General features: G+C 44.1%; 1 protein-coding gene across 2 annotated transcripts; it reads left to right on the top strand.

Moving 5' to 3' along the window:
• The first annotated feature begins 1,472 nt into the window (after positions 1-1,472).
• On the top strand, positions 1,473-12,292 carry s100a10.S (S100 calcium binding protein A10 S homeolog). 2 transcript variants are annotated; one of them, XM_018233592.2, is made up of 3 exons: positions 1,473-1,631; positions 8,023-8,183; positions 12,006-12,292. In XM_018233592.2, exons 2-3 carry the CDS (start codon positions 8,046-8,048, stop codon positions 12,156-12,158), a joined length of 291 nt encoding a protein of 96 aa, XP_018089081.1. In that variant the 5' UTR covers positions 1,473-1,631; positions 8,023-8,045; the 3' UTR covers positions 12,159-12,292. The 2 variants fall into 2 exon arrangements, with proteins under 2 accessions (XP_018089081.1, XP_018089082.1); XM_018233593.2 differs by lacking the exon at positions 12,006-12,292 and adding an exon at positions 8,777-9,071.
• Positions 12,293-12,665: the final 373 nt, after the last annotated feature.

Raw genomic sequence — 12,665 nt, 5'->3', positions numbered from 1 at the left:
CCTCTGTGCTCCGCCTACTGATGGGTCACCTGGGGGTGTCGGGGCACAGCACTCGCCCTTAAAATAAACCTCTCTTAGTAGGGAATCCCATAACCTGACTGTCCTTACAGTAAAGAACCCCTTCCTATGCTGATGGTGAGATCTCCTTTCCTCCCCACCAATGAATCACTCATTCCCCCTCTCTTGGTAGGGAATCCCATAACCTGACTATCCTTACAGTAAAGAACCCCTTCCTATACTGATGGTGAGATCTCCTTTCCTCCCCACCAATGAATCACTCATTCCCCTCTCTTGGTAGGGAATCCCATAACCTGACTGTCCTTACAGTAAAGAACCCCTTCCTATGCTGATGGTGAAATCTCCTTTCCTCCCCACCAATGAATCACTCATTCCCCCTCTCTTGGTAGGGAATCCCATAACCTGACTGTCCTTACAGCAAAGAACCCCTTCCTATGCTGATGGTGAGATCTCCTTTCCTCCCCACCAATGAATGGCTGAATATAAAACATGAGCTGAGGCTTCTGGGAAATTCTGAATCTGCACCACAGACCCCCTCTCTGTGCAGTGCAGGGGCAATAACATATACAGTAAGTGTTCCCATTGCCTAATGTATCTATAATTAGCTGCTAGTGGTATTATTGGAACCCTGGCCCAAAGAACTTACACTCTAGAGGTATAATAAAAGACCCTGTCCCAGGGAGCTTACACTCTAGTTGTATAAAAGGAGACCCTGTCCAAAGGAGCTTACACTCTAGTGGTATAATGGGAGACCCTGCCCCAAGGAGCTAATACTCTAGTGGTATAAAAGGAGACCTTGTCCCAAGGAGCTTACACTCTAGTGATATAACAGGAGATCATGTCCCAAGGAGCTTACACTCTAGTGGTATAAAAGGAGACCCTGTCCCAAGGAGCTTACACTCTAGTGGTATAATAGGAGACCATGTCCCAAGGAGCTTACACTCTAGTGGTATAATGGGAGACCCTGCCCCATGGAGCTTACACTCTGGTGGTGTAATGGAAAACCCTGCTCCAAGGAGCTTACACTCTATCATATAATGGGAGACCCTGCCCCAAGGAGCTTACTCTCTATTATATAATGGGAGACCCTGCCACAAGGAGCTTACTCTCTATTATATAATGGGAGACCCTGCCACAAGGATAGTTAATTACTTAATTCAATGATTAATTAGTAAGAACTGAAATGCTGTATTAATAAGTAATTTTCTGTGTTAATGAGTAATGAACTAATAAAGTTGGCAGGTGCAGGGAGTTGGAGGCAGTGTAGGTATGTGACCTGACAGATATGTGTGATGGGGGGGGATTATTATCTACTCCCTGCAACTCCCCGCACCTCCCTGCTTTGTTCTGTACATTCCTGGCTGTGCAAGTGGGAGGGTTTGGAATGGGGATAAAATTCTTGGAATGGGAAAAGCTTTTTCACCAAAAAGAAGAGAGAGAACAGGGCCTTGTATTTGGCTGGAGGAGAGGGAGGGATATTATGGGATGTGACTCAGCCTGAGATTCAGATTTCAGGGGCAGGTCCTGTTCATGGGAGTTTCCTTCCTCCGTGTATAGAGCAGCGCAGAGTATCTCACCCACAGCCCAGACACCAGCTCAGCCCAAGGCACAAGGTGAGTCCAATTTACCCCTGTACTCTGCATGCAGAAGAGCTTACACTCAGTGTGTTACTTGACAACTTCCTGCCTGGTGCCTGGATTATTCCTGTATAATCTGTATAATCTGTTTAATGGGGTAATCTGTATAATCTGTATAAGGGGGTAACCCTGCTCTTGCCAGCGGGGGGTCAGTATAAAGGAAAAGAGACCTGTGGCTCTTGGGGATACAGAAAGACTAATGTGATTTGTCATTGTAGCCAATCAGTGTGGAGGATTCTGGGCCCTAAATCTGCTGTGGGCCCCGTAATGTTACTGAATAATCCCAGACACCCGTCTGCCCCACCCCAACGCCCTCCAGCTCTTCCCTAATCCTCGTTAATCTCCCCAAATTACCTCCCCCCACTGGGTGCCCAGAATTATTGTCTCTAAGGGAAAATTCTTATTTTTTATCTGACCAACTGCAGAGAAGTAGTTGGAAGAAGTCGGGGTGAGGGGGGGCAGCTCTTATTCACTTGCTCAGTAGAGACCTGATTAGTCTGATATTTCGGGGCACAAAGGGTGTCGGAGCTGCCCCACCCCGGCATGTGAGGAGCCCTTGGGGGCTGGAAACATCATTACAAAGGGGAGATTATTTGATGCAGCAGCTGTGAGATGTAAATTCAGTGTTGGTGTAAAACTACAAGTCTCAGCAGTGTGAGAGCTGAACAAGAGCAGAGGTAGTGGCAGCCCTGGGGCGATTGCATCAGAGTATTGAGTGGCAGACAGTACAAGATGCCAGGGCTCAGCAGTTAGTAGCCACAGGGAGGGGCAGTAGCCACAGGGAGGGGCAGTAGCTTTCTTGTGCCCAGTCTGGGAATGTCCCTGGAATCAGTCTGGGGAAGGTCAGTTATTTGTGTAATAAATACAGACAATTGTGTCTCTTTCTCTCTGTACAACTCAATATTTGTTCATATCAAATACAATGGGACCCAGGGATTGGGGTGATACAATGGGACCCGGGGATTGGGGTGATACTATTGAACCCAGGGATTGGGGGGATACAATGGAACCCAGGGATTGGGGGGATACAATGGGACCCAGGGATTGGGGTGATACAATGGGACCCAGGGATTGGGGTGATACAATGGAACCCAGGGATTGGGGGGATACAATGGAACCCAGGGATTGGGGAGATACAATGGGACCCAGGGATTGGGGGGATACAATGGGACCCAGGGATTGGGGTGATACAATGGGACCCGGGGATTGGGGAGATACAATGGAACCCAGGGATTGGGGAGATACAATGGGACCCAGGGATTGGGGAGATACAACTGAACCCAGGGATTGGGGAGATACAATGGGAGCCAGGGATTGGGGGATATGGTGTAAAACAAGAATTGGGGGGATACAGTGTAACACATTCACCCCATATGTTCCAAGTTGCACAGGTTTTTCTATTTTCTGGGGTTGTAACAGGAAGAAATATTAGGGTTCCCTCATCTGCCCCAAAACAAGGCATTTTGCTCTGTATACCACTCGTTATATATGTGAATCCTACTCTGCACACATCAGTACTGAGCATCTCAGCTGCAGGCCTAGGTGGGGCCACCCTGCTTGTTGTTTGTATGTAAATGTGTCCCATCCATCATCTCTCTGGGTGTCTTCATTAATATTCATGTGCCTGTGGGAAACATCGGCACCTCCCGTGAAACCTGAATTCAAAATTCTCTATAGATCATGAGAGTTGGAGCGTAAGCTCTGCAGCCAAGAAAAAAAAAATACCTTCTGTTTAATGCACCTTTGTATTAGCCGTAGTTCCTGAACCATAAAGCTTTTATTGTATTGACATTTCTCTGTGGGGTGTCGGGTACATGGGGAGGGCTGTGGGGGGGGGGGCTGGTGGCAGTTTGTGACAAGGACACGTCCATTGCAACTGTCAGGTCACTCCCTGCAGAGAATCCTATAACCTCCGGGCAGGGTGGGAATCCTACACAAAGGTCAACAATTTATAAATTAAATAAACCAGGGCACAGGCGGACCTGCAATTGGTCTCTATAAACAGAGAATCTACAACTGACAATGGACTGATAACCTGGGGCTGAGAGTCCACACTCACAGTAACTGCTGCCACACCTTGTTACACTACAGTCTCACGGATTTCTTACTCAACACTTACACCCCCCTCTGTTACACACTCTTACCCTCTCCCTGCACACTCACACGCTTCCATATTCTATATTCATCTGAAAATGCTCAAAATAAAAGGAGAAATATCAGTTCCCCCCCCGCACATGAGCTCAGAGTGGAATTTTCCACTGCAATTGACCAGTGCAGGTAGAGGGTGATGACGACACAATCCCTTTGGTGGTGATGAAACAATAACGAACCATATGGGGGTGATCAGAATATATTAACTGTGCCTTTGGGAGTAGTTAGAAGATACAATTGTTTTGATATTGATGACAAGACAAGAACGATCGATTTGCAGGTGATGATGACACAATAACCATATTGTTTAGCCAAGTAGTTAATTTTATGGCTCATGATCCTGTAGGACCCAGAGTTTGTTTTCCTCACTAGGGAAAGGGTGCGGCAGGGAAATTGTTGGGATTCCTGGAGTTCTGTTGAGTATCTGTGATGATGGAACAGTGAGACCCTCCCTACCTGAGCCTGGGAAAGGGCAGTACTGTGGGCAGATAAACCCTGGGGGAGACATAGATAAGCCTGTGCCTCTAGATCAGTGATCCCCAACCAGTAGCTCGTGAGTAACATGTTACTCCCAAACCCCTTGGATGTTGCTCCCAGTGGCCTCAAAGCAGGAGATTATTTTTGAATTCCAGCCTTGGAGGCAAGTTTTGGTTGTATATAAACCAGATGTACTGACAAACTGAGCCTCAATATAATTTTGCAATCCACATAGGGGCTACTAAATGGCCAATCACAGCCCTTATTTGACACCCCAGGAACAGTTTTCATGCTTGTGTTGCTCCCCAAACCCTTTTACTTCTGAATGTTGCTCACGGGTTCAAAAGGTTGGGGGTCCCTGCTCTAGGGCATCGTATTCCTTACTGGCTGCTCATTCATAGAGGGTATGGGAAGAGGGTACAGTATGAGTACAGTAAGAGGGTATGGGAAGAGGGTACAGTAAGAGGGTATGGGAAGAGGGTACAGTATAAGAGTATGGGAAGAGGGTACAGTAGGAGAGTATGGGAAGAGGGTATAGTATGAGAGTATGGGAAGATGGTACATTATGAGGGTATAGGAAGAGGGTACAGTAAAAGGGTATGGGAAGAGGGTACAGTAAGACGGTACAGTAGGAGAGTACGGGAAGAGGGTACAGTAGGAGAGTACGGGAAGAGGGTACAGTAGGAGAGTATGGGAAGAGGGTACAGTAGGAGAGTATGGGAAGAGGGTACATTATGAGGGTATAGGAAGAGGGTACAGTAAAAGGGTATGGGAAGAGGGTACAGTAAGAGGGTACAGTAGGAGAGTATGGGAAGAGGGTACATTATGAGGGTATAGGAACAGGGTACAGTAAAAGGGTACGGGAAGAGGGTACAGTAAGACGGTACAGTAGGAGAGTACGGGAAGAGGGTACAGTAGGAGAGTACGGGAAGAGGGTACAGTAGGAGAGTACGGGAAGAGGGTACAGTAGGAGAGTATGGGAAGAGGGTACAGTAGGAGAGTATGGGAAGAGGGTACATTATGAGGGTATAGGAAGAGGGTACAGTAAAAGGGTATGGGAAGAGGGTACAGTAAGAGGGTACAGTAGGAGAGTATGGGAAGAGGGTACATTATGAGGGTATAGGAACAGGGTACAGTAAAAGGGTACGGGAAGAGGGTACAGTAAGACGGTACAGTAGGAGAGTACGGGAAGAGGGTACAGTAGGAGAGTATGGGAAGAGGGTACAGTAAAAGGGTATGGGAAGAGGGTACAGTAAGAGGGTACAGTAGGAGAGTATGGGAAGAGGGTACATTATGAGGGTATAGGAACAGGGTACAGTAAAAGGGTATGGGAAGAGGGTACAGTAAGATGGTACAGTAGGAGAGTACAGGAAGAGGGTACAGTAGGAGAGTATGGGAAGAGGGTACATTATGAGGGTATAGGAAGAGGGTACAGTAAAAGGGTATGGGAAGAGGGTACAGTAAGAGGGTACAGTAGGAGAGTATGGGAAGAGGGTACAGTAAAAGGGTATGGGAAGAGGGTACAGTATAAAAGTACAGTAGGAGGGTACAGTAAAAGAGTGCAATAAGCAGGTATGGGAAGAGGCTACAGTATGAGTACAGTTACAGTTTGAGAACATAAGAGGTACAGTAGGATGTTATGGGGAGAGGTTACAGTAAAAGGGTATGGGAAGAGGGTACAGTAGGAGAGTACAATAAGGGGTACAGTAGGAGAACTTAGGTATAGTACGAAGGGATAGGGAAGAGGGGAGAATATAAAGGTATAGGGTATTACATGCTCAGACTTTTCTTTCATTTATAGTCATAAGTGGGGGCTGCCATATTGCTTCCCTGTCTTACACAGTACAAGGTACAGCTTATTGGATGCCCAGTACTTCTCTTCTGTATAATGTTGTGAGGGGGGATTGGGGGTCAGATCAGGAGACAATAAGGCCCAGGATAAACAAGTCATTCAGTGCAGATTAAGTGAAGTGATTTCCTCACTGTCAACTTTCCCCTCTGGGCATCTGTATCAGTTTCATCTGAAACTACAACTCCCAGCACTGGCTGTTATGCAGGGAATGTATCCACTGTACCTTATATACCTGTATGTACCTTGTGCTTGCTAGGGATTCTGGGTTTTGTAGTCTGTTTAGCAGAGTTACATTATCACTGTTATACCTACTGACACAGTGAGTATATGAGTGTGAGCTCACCTGTCTAGCAGTCCATTGATGGAAACAACAGAAACTCTGAGTCATTAGGGAAGAAATGTATTTGCACAGAGACCCCTGTTATAGAGACTTTATAGACGACAACATGTAGAGATTTACTGCCATGTATTTCCCACATTATGGTCCCCGGATATACGGGCTAATTATACATTTTAAGAGCTATTTTCTAATTGCACAGAATTACCCCCAATTAAGGGCTCTTAGGAGCCATCGTCTTCCCATTTAGAGCTCCAAGTTTCCGGCTACACCGGGAGTTAATTGGCCACTTCATCTGGGCACGTGCAGAATAATAAGGACTGGGCTACAGGAGGAGGAGAATAATTGGCCCCTGACTCATCCCTTTCCATTAGACGAGACACGGGGCCTAAATATCCCATTCATTTGCCTTTGTACCGGAGACACAAGCTTCCTCCTACACTTCCCTCACCTGATCATTAATTCTAATACAAATAGTATTGGGCTGTTATTTGCCCTGATCAGTTTTATTTTGATCTTAATTAAAGGTACAATACACCAGATTTATTTAAAAAATTATTGGCCAGCCTTTCCCAATAACTGATCCCTTCCATTTCCTTTATCAGCTTAGTCGCTCTTCTCTGTACTTTCCCTATTTTATTACTGTCCCTTATATATTTATATATAGTGATCATATCCCCCTTATATATTTATATATAGTGATCATATCCCCCTTATATATTTATATATAGTGATCATATCCCCTTATATATTTATATATAGTGATCATATCCCCTTATATATTTATATATAGTGATCATATCCCCCTTATATATTTATATATAGTGATCATATCCCCCTTATATATATTGTACCTCACACACTTGAAAAAGGGCCTTTTTGCTGCCCGAAACATGTTGTGTGGACGCACAATAAAGCACTGATTAGCAGGTATTCTGCTGTTTGCCTCTGATTTCCATACCCATGATTGAAGTACTTTTGTGGTGACTTGACGGAACACCAGAGGGAATCAAGGCTTGCAAATAATGCTGGGCGATTGTGTGTTACCCTGTGAGTGAAACAAGTCATTCAGTGCAGATTAAGTGAAGTGATTTCCTCACTGCCGCATAACTGATCCCTTCCATTCCCTTTATCAGTTTAGTCGCTCTTGTCTGTACTTTCTCTATTTCAATCTCTTTTGAGCAGTGGGGACCATAACTACGCTAAACAGTCTAGATGAAACCAGCACCTTCACATTTTATACCTATAAAATGACACCATTAAGACCAATAAGACCAGTAGCAATGACACCACTGACACCTCATGCGCGGGCTTCTATCTAGGCTATTAATGAGACAAGGATAATCCTTACTCTCCAGGGGGCAGAATGACCAGAAACCATATCTTGATGGGCCTTGGCAGCTGCAGACTGGCATTGAGTATTATCAGTGAAGCCATAGCAAATATTCCTGGATTTCAGAGATCCAGATAAAGCCATTAGGGTGTGGATCAATCAATCAATGTGTTATACAATAAGATCAAATAACATTGGGGTGGTCTCTATTTTACAGAACCAAAACCAGGACAAGTCAAGATGGTGGCCCCCTCTGAGCTAGAACATGCCATGGAGAAAATGATGTTAACTTTCCACAAGTTTGCCGGAGAGAAGAACTACATGAACCGGGAGGATCTGCAAAAGCTTCTGGAGAGTGAGTTCTCCGAGTTCTTGAAGGTGAGTATGAGTTGGCCCTCAGCCTGCAACGACCATGTGACTGTTTGGCCCAATTGACTAGTGACCTGTTGCTAATGTACTAAAACTAAAGAAAATCAGGCCAAGATCTAGTCTCAAAAGACCAGCTCTTGCCTTCATGATGTCATCATACATTAGATGACCTAATCTTATGCATCAAGATGGGGTCATCACATCATCTGATGTTGCGCCAGATGATGCATCACAATTTTTGAAGAATGTTTGGCACCGGTTCTGCTCCACACCAGCCATCAGGAACCTGTGCTGGTAAATGGATCTAGAAAAGTCAAGACATATTCAGGAACCCCCATTGATCTAGAGTTAGTGTGTCGTATATATAGATATCAGTCATATTCCATAACCACAAAGCACTGAATACAGTTGGTCCCATACAGTGGTTGCTGGGCCACATTCTCTCGTGTGTGTGAAAAGGACGGGTAACAATGGCAACTTAGGCAAGGCTGAAACTGCATTTGTGTTTGTAGTCAGTCTATGAACGTCACGCTAGCCATGCTACTGTTATATTTCCCGTCAGCTCTTTAACCAATTACCCTGTGTCCTTTGCGCCTGTTTAGAACCAAAATGACCCACTGACCGTGGACAAAATCATGAAGGATCTGGACGATTGTCGCGATGGGCGAGTGACCTTCCACAGCTACTTCTCCCTCATAGCCGGTCTCCTCTGCGCCTGCGACGACTATTATGTCAAACACATGAAACCCTGAAGGAAGTGAAGACCCGGAGAAGGACCAACATCTTGATGTTGAAAAACTCACCAGAACCCGGAGGCCAATGTCTCATTTCCTCAGCAGCAACTCCCACTGTCACATGACCAAATCCTAAATAAACCCCCAATCTTGCTTTTTTATATTTTTGCCTTCCAGTGTCGTTCTTTTCTCTGGTGCCCAAAAGGTCCATTTTAAACTTCATGGTTAATTGGAAAATACTGAACCAGTTTGCCCCACAGCAAACCAGTGTGGAACCAACTGGACTCAGTACTCGGTTTCAATGACCGTTGTTATGGAATACGACTGATACACGGGGAGTTCTGAAAGTAAAATATTTACAGAGTCAGGGGACCCCGAATGTAACGTGGGGGAAGAACTGGTCTTGGGTTCTTTTCCAGATTCATTTCTCAGAATGAGTTCCTGGTGGTTGGTGGGAAGAAGGAGGATTGGAACTGTGCCAGGGTTTGTAATGAAAATAAAACATTATCCCAATGGCAATTCCATGTATAATACCCCAGAACCCACAGCAGATAAATACAGGGCCAATTCCATGTATAATACCCAGAACACACAGCAGATAAATACAGTGTCAATTCCATGTATAATACCCCAGAACACACAGCAGATAAATACAGTGTCAATTCCATGTATAATACCCCAGAACACACAGCAGATAAATACAGTACCAATTCCATGTATAATACCCCAGAACCCACAGCAGATAAATACAGTGTCAATTCCATGTATAATACCCCAGAACACACAGCAGATAAATACAGGGCCAATTCCATGTATAATACCCCAGAACCCACAGCAGATAAATACAGGGCCAATTCCATGTATAATACCCCAGAACACACAGCAGATAAATACAGGGCCAATTCCATGTATAATACCCAGAACACACAGCAGATAAATACAGTGCCAATTCCATGTATAATACCCCAGAACACACAGCAGATAAATACAGGACCAATTCCATGTATAATACCCCAGAACACACAGCAGATAAATACAGGACCAATTCCATGTATAATACCCCAGAACACACAGCAGATAAATACAGGGCCAATTCCATGTATAATACCCAGAACACACAGCAGATAAATACAGTGTCAATTCCATGTATAATACCCCAGAACACACAGCAGATAAATACAGGGCCAATTCCATGTATAATACCCAGAACCCACAGCAGATTAATACAGTGCCAATTCCATGTATAATACCCCAGAACACACAGCAGATAAATACAGTGTCAATTCCATGTATAATACCCCAGAACCCACAGCAGATTAATACAGTGCCAATTCCATGTATAATACCCCAGAACACACAGCAGATAAATACAGTGTCAATTCCATGTATAATACCCAGAACACACAGCAGATAAATACAGGGCCAATTCCATGTATAATACCCAGAACACACAGCAGATAAATACAGGGCCAATTCCATGTATAATACCCCAGAACACACAGCAGATAAATACAGGGCCAATTCCATGTATAATACCCCAGAACACACAGCAGATAAATACAGTGCCAATTCCATGTATAATACCCAGAACACACAGCAGATTAATACAGTGCCAATTCCATGTATAATACCCCAGAACCCACAGCAGATTAATACAGTGCCAATTCCATGTATAATACCCAGAACACACAGCAGATAAATACAGGGCCAATTCCATGTATAATACCCAGAACACACAGCAGATAAATACAGGGCCAATTCCATGTATAATACCCAGAACACACAGCAGATAAATACAGGGCCAATTCCATGTATAATACCCAGAACACACAGCAGATAAATACAGGGCCAATTCCATGTATAATACCCAGAACACACAGCAGATAAATACAGGGCCAATTCCATGTATAATACCCAGAACACACAGCAGATAAATACAGGGCCAATTCCATGTATAATACCCCAGAACACACAGCAGATAAATACAGGGCCAATTCCATGTATAATACCCAGAACACACAGCAGATAAATACAGTGTCAATTCCATGTATAATACCCCAGAACACACAGCAGATAAATACAGTGCCAATTCCATGTATAATACCCCAGAACACACAGCAGGATAAATACAGAGCCAATTCCATGTATAATATCCCAGAACACACAGCAGGATAAATAAAGGGACAATTCCATGTATAATACCCCAGAACACACAGCAGATAAATACAGGGCCAATTCCATGTATAATACAGTCTGTATTTCTTTAAAGGGGAACTCCACTCAAAATTGTTTGCCTAATGAAAGAAAATGAAACTTTATTAGCAGGCTCATGCAGCCACTACACAACAGGAAGCAACTCTAACACCACAGAAACTTTAAACAATTTACCAATCAGATAGATGAGTACATATGGACATATAAATATTCCTGTGTGGGCATGGAAAATACTAGTCACTGTTGTGTGAGAGCTAGAGAGTCAGATCTGATGGCGGAACTGCTTTCTATTTAACATGCTAATTGTTGCTATTCCCAGTAATTAGGGAATGAGTTTTATTGGCATGCCTTTGTGTTAGACGTTAAGTCAGCCGAGCCCTGTGCCAGAATAGACCCCGCCTCTTGAGCGAGCCCCATCTTGTACATTAGTATTTATTATTCTGCACCTTCCAAGGGCGTAACCCACACACATGGGGAGAGGGGTGGGAGTGGTGTCAGGCACAATATCAGGGGAGAAGGGGAAATATTGGATTCAGCTGAGCAGAGGTGCCAGCACTCAATTCTGTGAAGCCATGTTGAATCACAGTGGAACTAGAGTCAGTTGGTAGAACAGGCAGCTTGGCCAGGGTTGAACCTGCAGTGAGACATCTTATGGTTAAACATTCATCTCATCTATTTCTTTTGGTCAAATATAATGAAGAACATATAAAAAGTCACTAAATTAAGGTTATCGGTCACTTTCAGGGAAAACAATTCCAGTGAGTCTGACCAATGAATACAAGCTGGTCTGTTAATAACAAAATAACAATATTACTGGGACTTTATCCTTCAGCTTTTTTTTTTTTTTTTTACCAATTACCCCATATTCTTTGCGTCTGTTTAGAACCAAAACGACCCCATGACCGTGGACAAAATCATGAAGGACCTGGACGACTGCCGCAAAGGGCAAGTGACCTTCCACAGCTACTGCTCCCTCATAGCCGGTCTCCTCATCGCCTCCAACGAGTATTACGTCAAACACATGAAAAAGAGGTGAAAGAGTGGGGAGGACTCAACACCTTGATGCCGCCAAACTCGCCAGAGCACCGCAACGCCGCAGTCAATATCAAAATTCGCCCATTGTCCCATGACCAAATTAACAATAAACCCCAAACTTTTTTTTTGTTGTTATTTTGCCTTCTTTTATTCTTCCTTATTTTCTTTGATTCCTGTCCATAGGAAATAAAAGGGACCAGTCATCCTTAAAGGGATAGTGTCATATAACCACGCCCCTTTGTGAATAGCCTGATTTATTATTCTACACAAGCTTTATGGAGAAGGTTTTCTGCCTCAATTAGTGGTTTGGAATTTTTTTAATGTTATTTTGAAATTGGGTTTGTCTTTTACACTCTCTAAATCTGTCAGGGCCTTTCCAGCCAGCAGTGCTGTAAATGTTGGCAGGTCTTTAGCAGGGGTAAAAAATTGAGAGTAAATTGCCATAAAGCAAGATCAGGCTGTGTTACTGTTCTTTAGCTTCTGCACTGAGCTGAATCATTTCCTGACT

The sequence above is a fragment of the Xenopus laevis genome, chromosome 8S (genome assembly GCF_017654675.1).
Source record: "Xenopus laevis strain J_2021 chromosome 8S, Xenopus_laevis_v10.1, whole genome shotgun sequence".
Classification (NCBI taxonomy): domain Eukaryota; kingdom Metazoa; phylum Chordata; class Amphibia; order Anura; family Pipidae; genus Xenopus; species Xenopus laevis.
This window is presented reverse-complemented; position numbering and strand designations above follow the sequence as displayed.